The 18893-nt window shown below is 41.9% G+C and overlaps 2 protein-coding genes across 2 annotated transcripts; both read left to right on the top strand.

Moving 5' to 3' along the window:
* The first annotated feature begins 541 nt into the window (after positions 1–541).
* Positions 542–4429, top strand: LOC115140693 (T-box transcription factor TBX3-like). The gene is made up of 8 exons (XM_065026765.1): positions 542–891; positions 1002–1269; positions 1457–1603; positions 2065–2141; positions 2236–2357; positions 2488–2749; positions 2813–3089; positions 3346–4429. Exons 1-8 carry the CDS (start codon positions 542–544, stop codon positions 3697–3699), a joined length of 1857 nt encoding a protein of 618 aa, XP_064882837.1. The 3' UTR covers positions 3700–4429.
* A 9245-nt stretch (positions 4430–13674) lies between these two features.
* Positions 13675–17157, top strand: LOC115140267 (TM2 domain-containing protein 2-like). Its single transcript, XM_029678538.2, has 4 exons — positions 13675–14261; positions 14488–14575; positions 14767–14882; positions 15476–17157. The coding sequence occupies exons 1-4, from the start codon at positions 13996–13998 to the stop codon at positions 15687–15689; spliced, it is 684 nt and encodes a 227-aa protein (XP_029534398.1). The 5' UTR covers positions 13675–13995; the 3' UTR covers positions 15690–17157.
* Positions 17158–18893: the final 1736 nt, after the last annotated feature.

Here is an 18893-nt window from a genome sequence, read left to right as displayed (position 1 = left end):
CATAATGGAATATACGACTGGTCCAAGGTGTCAAAGAGCCAATCAACTCTTGCTCGGACGGTGCAACATATTAGCATAGTTCGGAAGGAAGACCATGAGCCAGGCGCACGCGGGTCTTTGATGGGATATTGCCTCTATCACAGATTTTTTTTCTGGAACTCGTGAATAAGAATAGAAGATAATTGATTGCAATGAAATATTATGGAATGCAATCAACCGCTAACATTTCTCCGGATTTAATTTCTACACAAACGTGACAAATAAAATTGGCTGCACTGAAATTCGAAATAGTTGGCTATAGGGCTAGACCCATGCTACTTTTTTGTTCTGATAATAGTCACTTTTAAATTTCATTACGATGAAATGGCAACGAAATACCAGCTTGAAATAAACTTGAGAAAATTTTCACAGACTAGATATAGCCTCGCCCAAATATCAAACGTGTGTATTTAAGAAACGAAGGAAGACATCGGTTGTCCTATACCTTGACACAACTTGAAATAAAGAGGCTGAATTATTTTTGAATGAGAGATCCAGTTGTATGGCATTCCAACCGTTTTTACCAAACACTGCTTCGGATATCACCTTCGACACAATGCTGGCCCGACAACCTCCGTTTTTCCCTGTCATTGCACTAACTTCCCACAGGTCTCTTCCCTTGCCTGTTGCGCAAAGGCACCCCACGCTGGATCTAGGCAATGCCGAAACGATCCTCCGCTTATCCTCGCTGGAACACCATGCTGCCACCCAGTCTGCCAAGCTCAGGCCTCCTAAAACGGGGGGGACAGAGGATGCCAACGAGGGTGATCCAAAGGTTAACTTGGAGGCGAGGGAACTTTGGACACAATTCCACAAATTCGGCACTGAAATGGTCATAACAAAATCAGGAAGGTAAATGTTATGACATATCATCAATAACCATGTAGACTATAACGTTGATCGTTTTTAATTTAGAGGACTGTAGGATGATTTGAAATCGATGTGTGTTCCCTTTACTCCAGGCGCATGTTTCCAGCGTTCAAAGCCAGATGTACTGGCTTGAACAAAATGGCAAAATATATTTTGCTGATGGATATTGTGGCGGCCGACGAGTGCAGGTACAAGTTTCACAACTCACATTGGATGGTAGCAGGAAAGGCAGATCCTGAAATGCCAAAGAGGATGTACATACACCCAGACAGTCCCGCTTCTGGCGAGCAATGGATGTCAAAAGTGGTCAATTTTCACAAACTAAAATTGACAAACAACATATTGGACAAGCATGGGTTTGTACGTTCCAAATACGCGTTTTGTGTTAATAATTTAGTATTTGCATGTGTAGTTTGACTCATTTAATGTATTGTTACATTAGCTACAATATAACTGAAATATACTATTTTGTATTGAACTGCGTAAAGTTCCAGTTGATGACTAGGCCTAATGTATTCTTTAAAATGTATTTTGTCTCCAATTGCAGACGATACTTAACTCAATGCACAAATACCAGGTTAGGTTTCACGTTGTGAGGGCCAACGATATCCTACAACTGCCATATAGCACGTTCATGACCTATGTCTTTTCTGAGACAGAATTCATCGCTGTAACTGCATATCAAAACGATAAGGTAGGCCCTTCGTAATTTTATAAAGAAAGTTTCAGAATATCATTATATTTTTCGTATTGGTAGACCTCTGGAAAATGGGAATTAAACGCATGACATAAATTACCCATAAAGAGTTTGTAATGAGTTTATGTTGTGGCCTAAATTAATTACTGACTTATTGCTAAATAGCCTACTCTATTGCAGATTAGTTACCCAAGGCTCAATATCTGGCAAGCAATGAAATGTAGATTTTATGTTGTCAAATGTATCGTTCTAAATGTGCAATATTTCAACAAGGTTAACTAACTGCTTATAAAACCTTTACGAACTTCTTGTGGAAAAAAATATTTTGTTTGAAACTATTCCTGAGCTATCCCTGTAATTAGCGTAAGATACTCTGATTATTAGTGTTAAAATGTGATAAATTACTGGTCTAATATTTATAAACATTACAGTCATTACAGTGATTTCTATATTTTCAGATTACACAACTGAAAATTGATAACAATCCTTTCGCAAAAGGATTCCGTGACACTGGCAATGGGAGAAGAGAAAAAAGGTGAGACAAAAAAAACGACAAACGTAAATTAATATAATAAATAATTTTAGAAACTCTTAATTGTCAAAACTGAAATGTGTTATTTTTTGAGTAGGAAACAACTGAGGATTAATTCACAAAAATCCAATGAGACACGAATGCAAGAAGACAATGAAATCTCTTGTAACTCTTTGGATGAGGCTCCACTGAAAAGCGCAGGAAACTCAAAATCATCCGGTTTGTATGATAACGAAATGATAACGAAATGAATAGCTAAAAATGTTGCTTTAATTCTTACTATAAGAATTGTTTAGCCTCAACTTGTTCTCAGTTTACAAACAACAGTGGCTTTTTATAATCATGTTAGATGTCTGCGAAAGTGCAAGCGAAAGCAGTCAAGAAAGCAAGGATGGGCATTACGTTGGACAAGACTTGCGAAAAATCTCAACTGCCACAGAGAAACTGAAACCTGGTCCAAATATTATCACAGCGCACTGCAAAACGGACAGGGCTTTAGTGGACTCATTCGGCGCCGAAACAGACCCAGATAATCCAAAACAGGACCATATAAATGCCATAACTGGCGGTAGGACACGTTGCTTTAGAGCAGAGGAGCCGAATGCAACGGAGTCATTCCAGCCTCTAACGGTGGAAACGGACCAAAGAGCTCACATCACAGGCCTAGAATGCAGTAATTTTATTCACTGCTATTCTTATCCACCGGATTTAACAAGATATATCATCAACCCCTTGGGTGTCGCACACCGTCTCCTACACCCCGCTGCCCAAGTCAACATGCAGGGGAGAACTTTCTCCAGTGTAGCAACCATGGGTCACAGGCTGGCAGCTGTGTCATCTGGCGGAGTGTGCGCCATGGGCACGGCTGGTATCCTGGCATCTTCTTTACAAAGAGTGTCAGGAACGTCAGGATTACCCGTGAACTTTCAGCAGCATGCTATGGCATCACAGGTATGCCAGTCATTTATTCATTTAGTAACGATACTCAATAGGCTGCCTTTATATGTGTGCCCGTGAACTTTCAGCAGCATGCTATGGCATCACAGGTATGCCAGTCATTTATTCATTTGGTAACGATACTCAATAGGCTGCCTTTATATGTGTGCACATGACGCACGTAAATTAAGTAGGCTAATTTAAGTCTTTATTATGAAAATAACAGTCAACTTTGCTAGCTCTAACCGCTCTTTCTTTATTTCCCATGCAGGGCCTCACCGTTTCTCCAATTGGTGGTATTTTTCCCTACCCCTACTCCTATTTGGCAGCAGCGGCTCCTCAGTCCACCACAGCATCGACCCCAGTGCGCCCTCGAACCCGGTTCAGACCCTACTCCATTCCCAATAGCGTACCAGACAACTGTTCGACACCACTGAAATCTATTCATTTTATGACTGATAGAGACGTGAATTGTAACATTTTTGGAAAGGGTCCGATTGCTGCCAGATTGGACTGTAGGCCTACATCAGAGGTCAACATCAATTCCTTGCCACTTGGTTATTGTGCGCCACCGGCAAAAAGCGTATCCAGCAAGGGTGGCATGGATCAGCTTCAATGTATGTAACAGTTGGTCAGCGGCATAGACTCCTAGACAGAGATTTATCTTCCTAGGAAATACATCTAACAAACTGATCAAAATTATGAGATTTTTCTTTATTGCATTTGAATGAAGATTGAAGTGTTTGATATCAAACCAAAAGGCATTTAAAAAAGTATCATAATGCAGAATGTATAACATTGTTTACGTCTGTGGGATATGGTTGCGCTTGTGTGTTGTTACTGTAATGTGTTTGTTGGTGGCACTGAAGTTTATCTGCTATAAATCTCCAATGTTTTCACTCAGCCAATTACTTCTACAGAAACAGTTTTGAACCTCTATATTTTCCAACCAAAGAACGAGTGTAGATTCAAATGTAAATATGATTTATTTCGGTTTAGAAGTCTTTGAGAAATTGGAGAAATTCGTTTTCTATTCATTCACATTTTTATGGAGGAATGTTTTTGCTGACTTGTTAAACATTGAAAAAGTGGTGTGTCAACTACCAATATAATTTGCAGTTTCAATATTTTATGAAGACAATATTGTCAAAATAACCATTACATGTTTTTGTAGATCCAAAACAATTGTCACAATATTTTTGGGGAGAATCTTGTATACCTATAAATTATTACAACCAATTATTGGTTTAACAGACATAGGCCTATAGCTCTTTGCATGATTGTTAATTTGAATAACTGCACTTAAATGTGTTTTATGAACTCCACAAAATAATGTTCAACGAAATAAAAGTATTCTGTTTAATGGTCTATTTATGTTTTAATGATTGCGGAAGTTTTTGAATGGATGTTCATATCTATGCATTTTATGTTTTAAAAATTTCATATGATTTAAAACGAAAAAAGTTATACATTAATTGGCTACATCCGTACTTTGTACGTTTTGAACACTTCAAAATGATACCTACTTTGCTAAATTATTTAATTTGTTTATCCCAATGTTGGCTACTTTCATTTGAATACCTATAAAAAATATTTATCGTTCCGTTATCTCTTTAAACAAATGGTCATATATAGTGCCAAATAAGGGTCATTTGGCCTGTAACCATAGCGGAACCCTTTTGCTGCTATATGGAACCTTTTATTGAAGATTCTATAAAGAGCCGGGCTCATAAGGTTCTAAATGGAACCAGTATGGTGCTAAAAGGCAGGGTTTCCCAAACTCGATCCTGGGAAACATCACTACCCTAGCACTACACAGCTGATTTAAATGTGGGCAGGGCCGAGTTTGGGAAACTCTGCTATAAAAAAAAACATTTCCTAAAGTTCTATATACTACCAACAAAAGGTTTTACAACCCGTTTTGGGACTATGGCACTTTTTAATTGGTCTTTATAGAACATTTATGGAAAATGGCTTCATAAATAACCTTTCTCAATCTCAAAAGGTTCTTTAAAGAACCATACTGGATTTTTTAAAATTCTGGTTTAATAGCTACATTGTATTGTTAATATCCCCCCCTGGGTGCCAGTGGTGTAAAGTACTTAAGTAAGAATACTTTAAAGTACTACTTAAGTAGTTTTTTAGAGTATCTGTATTTTACTTTACTATTTATATTTTTGACAACGTTTACTTTTACTTCACTACATTCTTAAAGAAAATATTGTATTTTTACTCCATACATTTTCCCTGACAATCTAAAGTACTCCTTGCAGTTTGAACGCTGAGCAGAACAGGATCATTTGAAAATTCACGCGCTTATCAAGAGAACACGTGGTCATCCCTACAGCCTATGGTCTGGCGGACTCACTAAACACAAATGCATATTTTGTAAATAATGTCTGAGTTTCGGAGTGTGCTCCTGGCTATGCGTACATTTTAAAATAAGAACATGGTGCCGCTTAATATAAGGAATTTGAAATTATTTATACTTTTACTTTTGATACTTAAGTATATTTTAGCAATTAAATGTATTGTTGATAATTAAGTATATTTAAAACCAAATACTTTTAGACTTTTACTCAAATAGTATTTTACTGTGTGACTTTTACATGAGTAACTTGTTATTAACGAATCTATACTTTTACTCTATGACAATTGGGTACCTTTTCCGCCACTGCTGGGTGCACGTTTTGGTTTTTACCCTAGCACTAAACAGCTGATTTAAATGTGGGCAGGATCGAGTTTGGGAAACTCTGCTATAAAAAACCCTTTCCTAAAGATCTATATACTACCAACAAAAGGTTTTTACAACCCTTTTTGGGACTATGACACGTTTTTTATGGTTCTTTATAGAACCTTTATGGAGAACCATACAGGTTTTTTTTATTCTGTTTTAATCAAAACAGATAACATTTTATTTGTCACATGCGCTGAATACAACAGGTGTAGACCTTACAGTGAAATGCTTACTTACAAGTCCTTTAACCAACAATGTAGTTTTAAGAAAATACAAAAAAAAGTAAAAGATAAAAATAACAAATAATTAAAGAGCAGCAGTAAAATAACAATAGAAATGCTATATACAGGGGGGTACCGATACAGAGTCAATGTACGGGGGCACCGGAGAGTCGAGGTAATTGAGGTAATATGTACATGTAGGTAGAGTTATTAAAGTGATGATGCATAGATGATAACAGAGAGTAGCAGCAGCATAGAAGGGGGAGGGGGCAATGTGAATAGTCTGGGTAGCCATTTGATTAGGTGTTCAGGAGTCTTGGGGGTAGAAGCTGTTTAGAAGCCTCTTGGACCTAAACTTGGCGCTCCAGTACCGTTTGCCATGCAGTAGCAGAGAGAACAGTCTATGACTAGGGTGGCTGGAGTCTTTGACAATTTTTAGGGCCTTCCTCTGACCGTCTGGTATGGAGGTCCTGGATGGCAGGAAGCTTGGCCCCAGTGATGCACTGGGCCGTACAAACTATCCCCTGTAGTGCCTTGTGGTCGGAGGCCGAGCAGTTGCCATACCAGGCAGTGATGCAACCAGTCAGGATGCTCTTGATGGTGCAGCTGTAGAACCTTTTCAGGATCTGAGGACCCATGCCAAATCTTTTCAGTCTCCTGAGGGGGAATAGGTTTTATCTTGCCCTCTTCACGACTGTCTTGGTGTGCTTGGACCATGTTAGTTTGTTGGTGATGTGGACGCCAAGGAACTTGAAGCTCTCAACCTGCTGCACTAGAGCCCCGTCAATGAGAATTGGGGCTTGCTCAGTCCTCCTTTTCCCGTAGTCCACAATCATCTCCTTTGTCTTGATCACGTTGAGGGAGAGGTTGTTGTCCTTGTACCACACGGTCAGGTTTCTAACCTCCTCCCTATAGGCTGTCTCATTGTTACCAGTGATCAGGCCTACCACTGTTGTGTCATTGGCAAACTTAATGATGGTGTTGGAGTCGTGCCTGGCCGTGCAGTCATGAGTGAACAGGGAGTACAGGGGGGGAATGAAAAGCACCCCTGAGTGGCCCCCGTGTTGAGGATCAGTGTGGTGGATGTGTTGTTACCTAACCTTACCACCTGGGGGCAGCCCGTCAGGTAGTCCAGGATCCAGTTGCAGAGGGAGGTGTTTAGTCGCAGGGTCCTTAGCTTAGTGATGAGCTTTGAGGGCACTATGGTGTTGAATGCTGAGCTGTGGTCAATGAATAGCATTCTCACATAGGCGTTACTTTTGTCCGTGTGTGAAAGGGCAGTGTGGAGTGCAATCGAGATTACATCATCTGTGGATCTGCTGGGGCGGTATACAAATTGGAGTGGGTCTAGAGTTCCTGGGATAATGGTGTTGATGGAGCCATGACCAGCCTTTCAAAGCATTTCATGGCTTCAGACGTGAGTGCTATGGGTCAGTAGTCATTTAGGCAGGTTACCTTAGTGTTCTTGGGAAAATCAAAATCAAATCAAATTTATTTATATAGCCCTTCGTACATCAGCTGATATCTCAAAGTGCTGTACAGAAACCCAGCCTAAAACCCCAAACAGCAAGCAATGCAGGTGTAGAAGCACGGTGGCTAGGAAAAACTCCCTAGAAAGGCCAAAACCTAGGAAGAAACCTAGAGAGGAACCAGGCTATGTGGGGTGGCCATTCCTCTTCTGGCTGTGCCGGGTGGAGATTATAACAGAACATGGCCAAGATGTTCAAATGTTCATAAATGACCAGCATGGTCGAATAATAGTAAGGCAGAACAGTTGAAACTGGAGCAGCAGCATGGCCAGGTGGACTGGGGACAGCAAGGAGTCATCATGTCAGGTAGTCCTGGGGCATGGTCCTAGGGCTCAGGTCAGTTGAAACTGGAGCAGCAGCATGGCCAGGTGGACTGGGGACAGCAAGGAGTCATCATGTCAGGTAGTCCTGGGGCATGGTCCTAGGGCTCAGGTCCTCCGAGAGAGAGAAAGAAAGAGAGAAGGAGAAAATTAGAGAACGCACACTTAGATTCACACAGGACAGCGAATAGGACAGGAGAAGTACTCCAGATATAACAAACTGACCCTAGCCCCCCGACACATAAACTAATGCAGCATAAATACTGGAGGCTGAGACAGGAGGGGTCAGGAGACACTGTGGCCCCATCCGAGGACACCCCCGGACAGGGCCAAACAGGAAGGATATAACCTCACCGACTTTGCCAAAGCACAGCCCCCACACCACTAGAGGGATAACTTCAACCACCAACTTACCATCCTGAGACAAGGCTGAGTATAGCCCACAAAGATCTCCGCCACGGCACAACCCAAGGGGGGGCGCCAAGCCAGACAGGATGACCACAACAGTGAATCAACCCACTCAGGTGACGCACCCCCTCCAGGGACGGCATGAGAGAGCCCCAGTAAGCCAGTGACTCAACCCCTGTAATAGGGTTAGAGGCAGAGAATCCCAGTGGAAAGAGGGGAACCGGCCAGGCAGAGACAGCAAGGGCGGTTCTTTGCTCCAGAGCCTTTCCGTTCACCTTCCCACTCCTGGGCCAGACTACACTCAATCATATGACCCACTGAAGAGATGAGTCTTCAGTAAAGACTTAAAGGTTGAGACCGAGTTTGCGTCTCTGACATGGGTAGGCAGACCGTTCCATAAAAATGGAGCTCTATAGGAGAAAGCCCTGCCTCCAGCTGTTTGCTTAGAAATTCTAGGGACAATTAGGAGGCCTGCGTCTTGTGACCGTAGCGTACGTGTAGGTATGTACAGCAGGACCAAATCAGAGAGATAGGTAGGAGCAAGCCCATGTAATGCTTTGTAGGTTAGCAGTAAAACCTTGAAATCAGCCCTTGCCTTGACAGGAAGCCAGTGTAGAGAGGCTAGCACTGGAGTAATATGATCAAATTGTTTGGTTCTAGTCAGGATTCTAGCAGCCGTATTTAGCACTAACTGAAGTTTATTTAGTGCTTTATCCGGGTAGCCGGAAAGTAGAGCATTGCAGTAGTCTAACCTAGAAGTGACAAAAGCAAGGATTAATTTTTCTGCATCAGTTTTGGACAGAAAGTTTCTGATTTTTGCAATGTTACGTAGATGGAAAAAAGCTGTCCTCGAAATGGTCTTGATATGTTCTTCAAAAGAGAGATCAGGGTCCAGAGTAACGCCGAGGTCCTTCACAGTTTTATTTGAGACGACTGTACAACCATTAAGATTAATTGTCAGATTCAACAGAAGATCTCTTTGTTTCTTGGGACCTAGAACAAGCATCTCTGTTTTGTCCGAGTTTAATAGTAGAAAGTTTGCAGCCATCCACTTCCTTATGTCTGAAACACATGCTTCTAGCGAGGGCAATTTTGGGGCTTCACCATGTTTCATTGAAATGTACAGCTGTGTGTCATCCGCATAGCAGTGAAAGTTAACATTATGTTTTCGAATAACATCCCCAAGAGGTAAAATATATAGTGAAAACAATAGTGGTCCTAAAACAGAACCTTGAGGAACACCGAAATTTACAGTTGATTTGTCAGAGGACAAACCATTCACAGAGACAAACTGATATCTTTCCGACAGATAAGATCTAAACCAGGCCAGAACATGTCCGTGTAGACCAATTTGGGTTTCCAATCTCTCCAAAAGAATGTGGTGATCGATGGTATCAAAAGCAGCACTAAGGTCTAGGAGCACGAGGACAGATGCAGAGCCTCGGTCCGATGCCATTAAAATGTCATTTACCACCTTCACAAGTGCAGTCTCAGTGCTATGATCGGGTCTAAAACCAGACTGAAGCATTTCGTATACATTGTTTGTCTTCAGGAAGGCAGTGAGTTGCTGCGCAACAGCCTTCTCTAAAATTTTTGAGTGGACTGGAAGATTCGATATAGGCCGATAGTTTTTTATATTTTCTGGGTCAAGGTTTGGCTTTTTCAAGAGAGGCTTTATTACTGCCACTTTTAGTGAGTTTGGTACACATCCAGTGGATAGAGAGCCGTTTATTATGTTCAACATAGGAGGGCCAAGCACAGGAAGCAGCTCTTTCAGTAGTTTAGTTGGAATAGGGTCCAGTATGCAGCTTGAAGGTTTAGAGGCCATGATTATTTTCATCATTGTGTCAAGAGATATAGTACTAAAAGACTTGAGCGTCTCTCTTGATCCTAGGTCCTGGCAGAGTTGTGCAGACTCAGGAAAACTGAGGTTTGGAGGAATACGCAGGTTTAAAGAGGAGTCCGTAATTTGCTTTCTAATAATCATAATCTTTTCCTCAAAGAAGTTCATGAATTTATCACTGCTAAAGTGAAAGTCATCCTCTTTTGGGGAATGCTGCTTTTTAGTTAGCTTTGCGACAGTATCAAAAAGGAATTTCGGATTGTTCTTATTTTCCTCAATTAAGTTAGAAAAATAGGATGATCGAGCAGCAGTAAGGACTCTTCGGTACTGCACGGTACCGTCTTTCCAAGCTAGTCGGAAGACTTCCAGTTTGGTGTGGCGCCATTTCCGTTCCAATTTTCTGGAAGCTTGCTTCAGAGCTCGGGTATTTTCTGTGTACCAGGGAGCTAGTTTCTTATGAGAAATGTTTTTAGTTTTTAGGGGTGCAACTGCATCTAGGATATTGCGCAAGGTTAAATTGAGATCCTCAGTTAGGTGGTTAACTGATTTTTGTCCTCTGGCGTCCTTGGGTAGGCAGAGGGAGTCTGGAAGGGCATGAAGGAGTCTTTGTGTTGTCAGTGAATTTATAGCACGACTTTTGATGCTCCTTGGTTGGGGTCTGAGCAGATTATTTGTTGCAATTGCAAACGTAATAAAATGGTGGTCCGATAGTCCAGGATTATGAGGAAAGACATTAAGATCCACAACATTTATTCCATGGGACAAAACTAGGTCCAGCGTATGACTGTGACAGTGAGTGGGTCCAGAGACATGTTGGACAAAACCCACTGAGTCGATGATGGCTCCGAAAGCCTTTTGGAGTGGGTCTGTGGACTTTTCCATGTGAATATTAAAGTCACCAAAGATTAGAATATCATCTGCTATGACTACAAGTTCCGATAGGAATTCAGGGAACTCAGTGAGAAACGCTGTATATGGCCCAGGAGGCCTGTAAACAGTAGCTATAAAAAGTGATTGAGTAGGCTGCATAGATTTCATGACTAGAAGCTCAAAAGACGAAAACGTCATTTTTTTTTTTGTAAATTGAAATTTGCTATCGTAAATGTTAGCAACACCTCCGCCTTTGCGGGATGCACAGGGGATATGGTCACTAGTGTAGCCAGGAGGTGAGGTCTCATTTAAAACAGTAAATTCATCAGGCTTAAGCCATGTTTCAGTCAGGCCAATCACATCAAGATTATGATCAGTGATTAGTTCATTGACTATAATTGCCTTTGAAGTAAGGGATCTAACATAAAGTAGCCCTATTTTGAGATGTGAGGTATCATGATCTCTTTCAGTAATGACAGGAATGGAGGTGGTCTTTATCCTAGGGAGATTGCTAAGGCGAACACCGCCATGTTTAGTTTTGCCCAACCTAGGTCGAGGCACAGACACGGTCTCAATGGTGATAGCTGAGCTGACTACACTGACTGTGCTAGTGGCAGACTCCACTATGCTGCAGGCTGGCTAACAGCCTGCTGCCTGGCCTGCACCCTATTTCATTGTGGAGCTAGAGGAGTTAGAGCCCTGTCTATGTTGGTAGATAAGATGAGAGCACCCCTCCAGCTAGGATGGAGTCCGTCACTCCTCAGCAGGTCAGGCTTGGTCCTGTTTGTGGGTGAGTCCCAGAAAGAGGGCCAATTATCTACAAATTCTATCTTTTGGGAGGGGCAGAAAACAGTTTTCAACCAGCGATTGAGTTGTGAGACTCTGCTGTAGAGCTCATCACTCCCCCTAACTGGGAGGGGGCCAGAGACAATTACTCGATGCCGACACATCTTTCTAGCTGATATGCACGTAGAAGCTATGTTGCGCTTGGTGATCTCTGACTGTTTCATCCTAACATCGTTGGTGCCGACGTGGATAACAATATCTCTATACTCTCTACACTAGCCAGTTTTAGCTTTAGCCAGCACCATCTTCAGATTAGCCTTAACGTCGGTAGCCCTGCCCCCTGGTAAACAGTGTATGATCGCTGGATGATTCGTTTTAAGTCTAATACTGCGGGTAATGGAGTCGCCAATGACTAGAGTTTTCAATTTGTCAGAGCTAATGGTGGGAAGCTTCGGCGTCTCAGACCCCGTAACGGGAGGAGTAGAGACCAGAGAAGACTCGGCCTCTGACTCCGACCTGCTGCTTAATGGGGAAAACCGGTTGAAAGTTTCTGTCGGCTGAATGAGCGACAGCATTTCCTTCCAGAAACCGTGAGAAAGTTGTCCGGCTGCGGGGACTGTGCCAGGGGATTTATACTACCATCTGTACTTACTGGTGGCACAGACGCTGTTTCATCCTTTCCTACACTGAAATTACCCTTGCCTAACGATTGCGTCTGAAGCTGGGCTTGTAGCACAGCTATCCTCGCCGTAAGGCGAGCACAGCGACTGCAATTAGAAGGCATCATGTTAATGTTACTACTTATCTTCGGCTGTTGGAGGTCCTGACGAATCGTGTCCAGATAAAGCGTCCGGAGTGAAAAAGTTGAGGAAAAAATAAATAAATATATGAACGGTAATTAAAAAGTGAAAACCGTAAAGTTGTCAGGTAGCAAAATAGGTTGGCAACAAAACGCACAGCAACTCGAAAACAAGCCTGCAAGTTGGGCACAGGGACTATGGTGGCTGCTTGAAACATGTTGGTATTACAGACTCAGACAGGGAGAGGTTGAAAATGTCAGTGATGACACTTGCCAGTTGGTCAGCGCATACTTGGAGTACACGTCCTGGTAATCCGTCTGGCTCTGCGGCCTTGTGAATGTTGACCTGTTTAAAGGTCTTACTCACATCGGCTGCAAGAGCGGGGGATCACACAGTAATAGCTACATTGTATTGTTAAAATCCCATAGGTTTCATTATTATGTTTATTAATAAGTTGAATCAGATGTGCTATCTCTGGAACAGCTGGGGATCCGTGAGGAGAAAATTGAGAACTACTGATTTATTCAACCATCCTCAACAAGGCCATACATAAGTCTTTCACAAAACACCATCACTGGCCATAATCATATGTAACATGAAAAAGCATAACACAACAGATTAGAGAAACAGGAATGACACTCACTGATGGCTGCACAAAAAGAGCTGTGCACAAACCACGCCCCAAAATATTATAATGAGCCACTGCCCCTACATTTGAATTATCACTAAATTAGGAAATAACCCTTTTTTGAACTGTGAATAACCATTAAAGGGCTCAAAGGGTCAGTATGGTTCCACATAGAACCACCACCCTTCCCAAAGAACCCTTGAGGAACCCACATGTTTTAGTGTGTAGAGGTTGTTCTGATATAGGCATATACACATATAGATATATTTGATTTCTAAAATGTTTATTTGTCTAATTTGGAACGTCTTACTTCAGGAAATATTTTAAAGGTACAAAGGTAGGCTTCTTGCATTTTGGAGCGCACACGCTCATGCATGTCTCACTCCACCACAATAGATGGCGGCATTGGCATTGAGTTGCGTTAGAGTTCACTGCCGTAAAAAAAGTAGAAAAATTATAAGATTCGGGTCACATCCTGTTTCACCCCAGCTGGAGGAAATAACAAAACAACGAGACTTTTCATTGTTCTCATCTTTGAAATACGCTACTCATATATCGGTATGATGTGAAACACTAATAAATTGAATCTGTATTAGCCAGCCTATTCGACAGGAAACTGTTAGATTGCGATCAGATATTATCTTCGTTCTGTTAGCTTGTTAGCTAGCCAGCAAGCTACTCATTGCTTTCTAACGGACGATTTTTCCAATCTAATGTAGCCAACAATCTAGCACGCTAGCTAGCTATAACATAGCCGCAGTTCAACCAAAGTTGAGAAGATGGCTAGGATTTCACTTAATTACATACTGATGTGCGGGCAAGTTCTCTTGCTACTGTCAGTGTTGCTTTTGCAATGTTTGGAAGGAATATACTCCCAGAATTCATCAGACTCACCCGGACAGAGGGCAACAACAGCTGCATTCAGTGCCAGTGAGCAGCCACAAGATAACGTGACGACGTATCACATCATACCAGTTGAACGCGTGAATTATACTGAACTGTATGAATACAGGCCTCCGTCACCAGTTGTCCTCTGCAGCTATCTGTAAGTATTTGATTTGTGTTTCAATAACAGCAGTGCAACATCAATTTGCTTTCAGAGACTGCCCTCTCAAAATTGATGTGTGTCACCCCCTTGCTTTTATTTTTCGGAGGGGCTCAGGGCCCTGTCCATCCTGCCTGTTTTCTAAACGCCCATATACAGTTCTTCACGTGCTACACAAAATACACAGAATAAATACGTAATTTCAACTTTTTCTGTGCATGTGAAGACCAGAGGAGTTCATCCACTGTCAAGATCCAGTGGACCATGCACAGAACTCCACTGCCATTCTGGAAATGGGACACGGTTGTTGGAAGGTATGTCAAACCGTAGTGGATAGGCCCCCCACCCTGCTCTGTGGCCTTACATTATCATAATTTGATAACTAGTTATAAACAGATAGATTACGGGCGTAGTTGAACATTCATGTCAGATCCTTGTTATTTCATGTGTATACTTTATTGTGTCATCTCGTCTGTCGTTTTACTAAATCACCACCTTTATTTAGTTTGGGGGGCAGGTACACAAAGATGTGAATCACACACCAGTCATCTGCACGGCACTGGATGACATTGAATGTGCTGGACCCAGGGAGTTCCTGAGAGGGAATGAGCCCTGCATCAAGTAAGGGAGAATCTAGCTACTGTACTTGACTCTGCAGTTTCTGACAAGCTCATGCATCATTGATTGTTGTTATATGATGATAATAGTCATTTCCAGTTTACGGTACAGATAGACACCATGCCCGACTTCACTAGCATTCAACAGGTTTGAAATACCTGCTTGGAGGTCAATACTATATATATATACTTACCTGTCCTGGACTTGGAAATTTAAATGGTTTTGGAAGCTAACATGGATTTACCACTAGAGAGCAGTATTTACAAACCAATAGGACACATTCCTTTACATCATGTTACGTTACTTTTAATGGCCCATGGCTGGATGGGATACCGCTTATGTCAAATTGACAGTTGTTTTTTGGGGGGCATTTTAGCTAACCCTAACCCCTTTCCTAACCGTATCAAATTATCATAACCCACTATATTAATTATCCTTACCTGCTGTGTACTTTTTCCTAACCTGATACGTAAAGTAAATTTTGGTCAATTCTGACATAAGCTGTATCCCATCTAATCAGAATTATTTTAATTGGCTCCCCTGGTCTTTTCTTCCAGTTATTGACACCTCTCCTCTCTGCCTTGTTGTAATTTCAGGTACACTGGCCACTATTTCATCACCACCCTGCTGTACTCGTTCTTCCTGGGTTGCTTTGGAGTGGACAGGTTCTGCCTGGGGCATACAGGCACAGCCGTGGGCAAGCTACTGACCCTAGGAGGCCTTGGCATCTGGTGGTTCGTGGACCTCATCCTCCTCATCACCGGAGGCCTCATGCCCAGTGACAACAGCAACTGGTGTACCTTCTACTGAGACCAGAGAGCATGGGTTGAAGACCTTTCAAAGGCATACTTCGAGATTTTGGCAATGAGGCCCTTTATTCACTTCCTCAGAGTCAGATGAACTCGAGGATACCATTTTTATGTCTCTGTGTCCAGTATGGAGGAAGTCAGAGGTAGTTCTTCGAGCCAGTGCTAACTAGCATTAGCGCAATGACTGGAAGTCTATGGTTATCTACTAGCATGTTAGCATTGGCTCGCGAAACTACCTCTGACTTCCTCCATACTGGACACAGACATAAAAATGGTATCCACAAGTATATCTGACTCTGCGGAAGTAGATAAATGGCCTTATTGCAAAATCACAAAGTATCCCTTTAAGGTGGGTTTGCGTTGCGGAGATGCGGGACAACTAAGTATCATCGCTTAAATGTGAATTACAGGTCAGAGCAGTCTGACCACGTGTCAGAGGCCTTTATCTCCGATTCTCTTAGAGAATCATGTCACCTGACGGGGTATCACTTTATGCTTGCACACGCCATAGATAGCAATTATTCGCTTGTCTGCTGTTTCCGCAATTTAAATCCAGCTTTAGTCTTTCATCAGTCTTTCATCTCTCATCGTGGGATAACTAGAGGAGTAGTTGTGAAAGATTTGTGATGTGGACCAGGGGCGTGGTTGGCATGTGGCTGGTGTAGGTTTTTATTTTGTTGTAAAGGTTAGAGCACTGAACTGTTGAAGCAAAGGAAATGGGTTGTTGCTATGTTATCTATATGAAAGCTTAAATCTAGGCTATAAGTTTCATGATGTGATTTATACGTGCACAAACTGCACAACATCTGAGGCATTACCATGTCTGACCATCTGATGAGGAGTCTACAAATATTTGTGTTCTATCCAATCACTGAAGCTTTGTAGTGGCGTATAAGTCAACCATTTGAGCTATTCAGTATTTGTCACATACGTTTTCACACTGTGGTCTTTTCCAAGTCTCATCAAACCATTGTTGCGTTATAGGATTGAATTTCACTCTTGATTCCTAATAATTTACCCCACTTAACTAAAGCCCAAATTTCACATTTGATATTATATGTACATAGTACCTGTATACATATTATTTTGGCCTCAACTTTTAGCTTTTGTACCCGTACTGGTTGCAGGGTTATAGAGATTACTCCAAATGTACTTCTGATTTAGTGTTCCAAATGAAAACAATTAGATTAAAATAGATTTAGACGGAGTAATGCTGTATGTACCCTCAATTCTGTGATTGTTTTTTATTATTTTGTTATGCATTGAAATGTTTAACTTTATTTCCCCTATGTCCTTTCAATATAGGAAAAATGTGAAATGACAGTCTTCTGTAAATATGGTCAAAAGTCTACCGGTTAATTTATGGTATGTGTCTTGTAAAATGACGGGTTGAGAAAAACAGAAGAAGGAATGCAAACTGTGTGTGTGCTATCAAGTATTGTGGTTCAATAAAATGTTTCTCAAGGTTGGTTAAATGTATTTCTACTTGAATCTGATTGGTTGCATCTGACATGCTAAGTGGAATGCACAGAAAAAAAGAACCATGTTTTTCCAGATTGATTGTGTTTTTTTTCTGAACACTTGATGACAAGAGTGCTACCATTAAAAATTCCAGTACACAGAAAAGAAAAAAGGTTTCAAAGCAAAACACTATAAAGATTTTAGTGTAAGTGCCCACAAATGTCATTCACCACTTCGAGGTAAGGATGTTATTGTACATTAATAAAAACACAATTGGTACTTGCCTCTAACTGCCTATACAAACTGTAGAGCTGAATATATTCTCTAAACACATTGAATTCAATAGTTTTGGTAGAAAAATAGGGGCAGCACAGTTTAATTTGTATTTTTTTCAACTTCATTTAGCAGACGCTCGTATCCAGAGTGACATACAGTAGTGATTGCATACATTTTAGTACTTGCTCTACCAACTGAGCCACAACTATGGACTCCCATTACAATGTTGCATATCGTAACTATATTTTTAGGGCAGTACATCATTGCTAACATACAGTGCATTTGGAATGTATTCCGAACCCCGGACTTTCTCCACATTGTTACGTTACAGCCTTCTAAAATTGATGAAATAGTCCCCCCCATCTATACACAATACCACAATGACAAAGCAAAAACAGGTTTTAGAAATTCTTGCATATAAAAAAAAAAAGGATATGTCACATTTAAATAAGTATCCAGACCCTTTATTCAGTACTTTGTTGAAGCACCTTTGGCAGCGATTACAGCCTCAAGTCTTCTTGGGTATTACGCTACAAGCTTGGCACACCTGTAATTGGGGAGTTTCTCCCATTCTTCTCTGCAGATCCTCTCAAGCTGTCAGGATGGATGGGGAGCGTCGCTGCACAGCTATTTTCAGGTCTCTCCAGAGATGTTCGATCTGGTTCTAGTACGGGCTCTGGCTGGGCCACTCAAGGACATTCAGAGTCTTGTCCCAAAGCCACTCCTACGTTGTCTTGGCTGTGTGCTTAGGATCATTGTCCTGTTGGAAGGTGAACCTTCGCTCCAGTCTGAGGTCCTGAGCACTCTGGAGCAGGTTTTCATCAAGGATCTCTGTACTTTGCTCCGTTCATCTTTCCCTCGATTCTGAATATCCTCACAGCGTGATGCTGTCACCAGCATGCTTCACCATAGGGATGGTGTCAGGTTTCCACCAGACGTGACGCTTGGCATTCAGGCAAAAGAGTTCAATCTTGGTTTCATCCGATTAGAGAATCTTGTTTCTCATGGCCTGGGAGTCTTTAGGTGCCTTTTGACAAACTCCAAGTGGGCTGTCGTGCCTTTTACTGAGGAGTGGCTTCCGTCTGGCCACTCTACCATAAAGGCCTGATTGGTGGAGTGCTGCAGAGATGGTTGTCCTACTGGAAGGTTCTCCCATCTTTACAGAGGATCTCTGGAGCTTTGTCAGTGACCATCAGGTTACTCAGGTACTCAGTTTGGCTGGGCTTCCAGCTCTTGGAAGAGTCTTGGTGGTTCCAAACTTCTTCCATTTAAGAATGATGGAGGCCACTGTGTTCTTTGGGACCTTCAATGCTGCAGTCATTTTTTGGTAGCCTTCCCCAGATCTGTGCCTCAATACAATCCTGTCTCGGAGCTCTACGGACAATTCCTTTGACCTCATGGCTTGGTTTATGCTCTGACATACGCCATCAACTGTGGGACCTTATATAGACAGGTGTGTGTATTTCCA

This window comes from Oncorhynchus nerka, linkage group LG13, assembly GCF_034236695.1.
Source record: "Oncorhynchus nerka isolate Pitt River linkage group LG13, Oner_Uvic_2.0, whole genome shotgun sequence".
In the NCBI taxonomy this organism is placed as follows: domain Eukaryota; kingdom Metazoa; phylum Chordata; class Actinopteri; order Salmoniformes; family Salmonidae; genus Oncorhynchus; species Oncorhynchus nerka.
The sequence above is the reverse complement of the archived record's forward strand: the minus strand, read 5'-3'. Positions and strand labels throughout refer to the sequence as shown.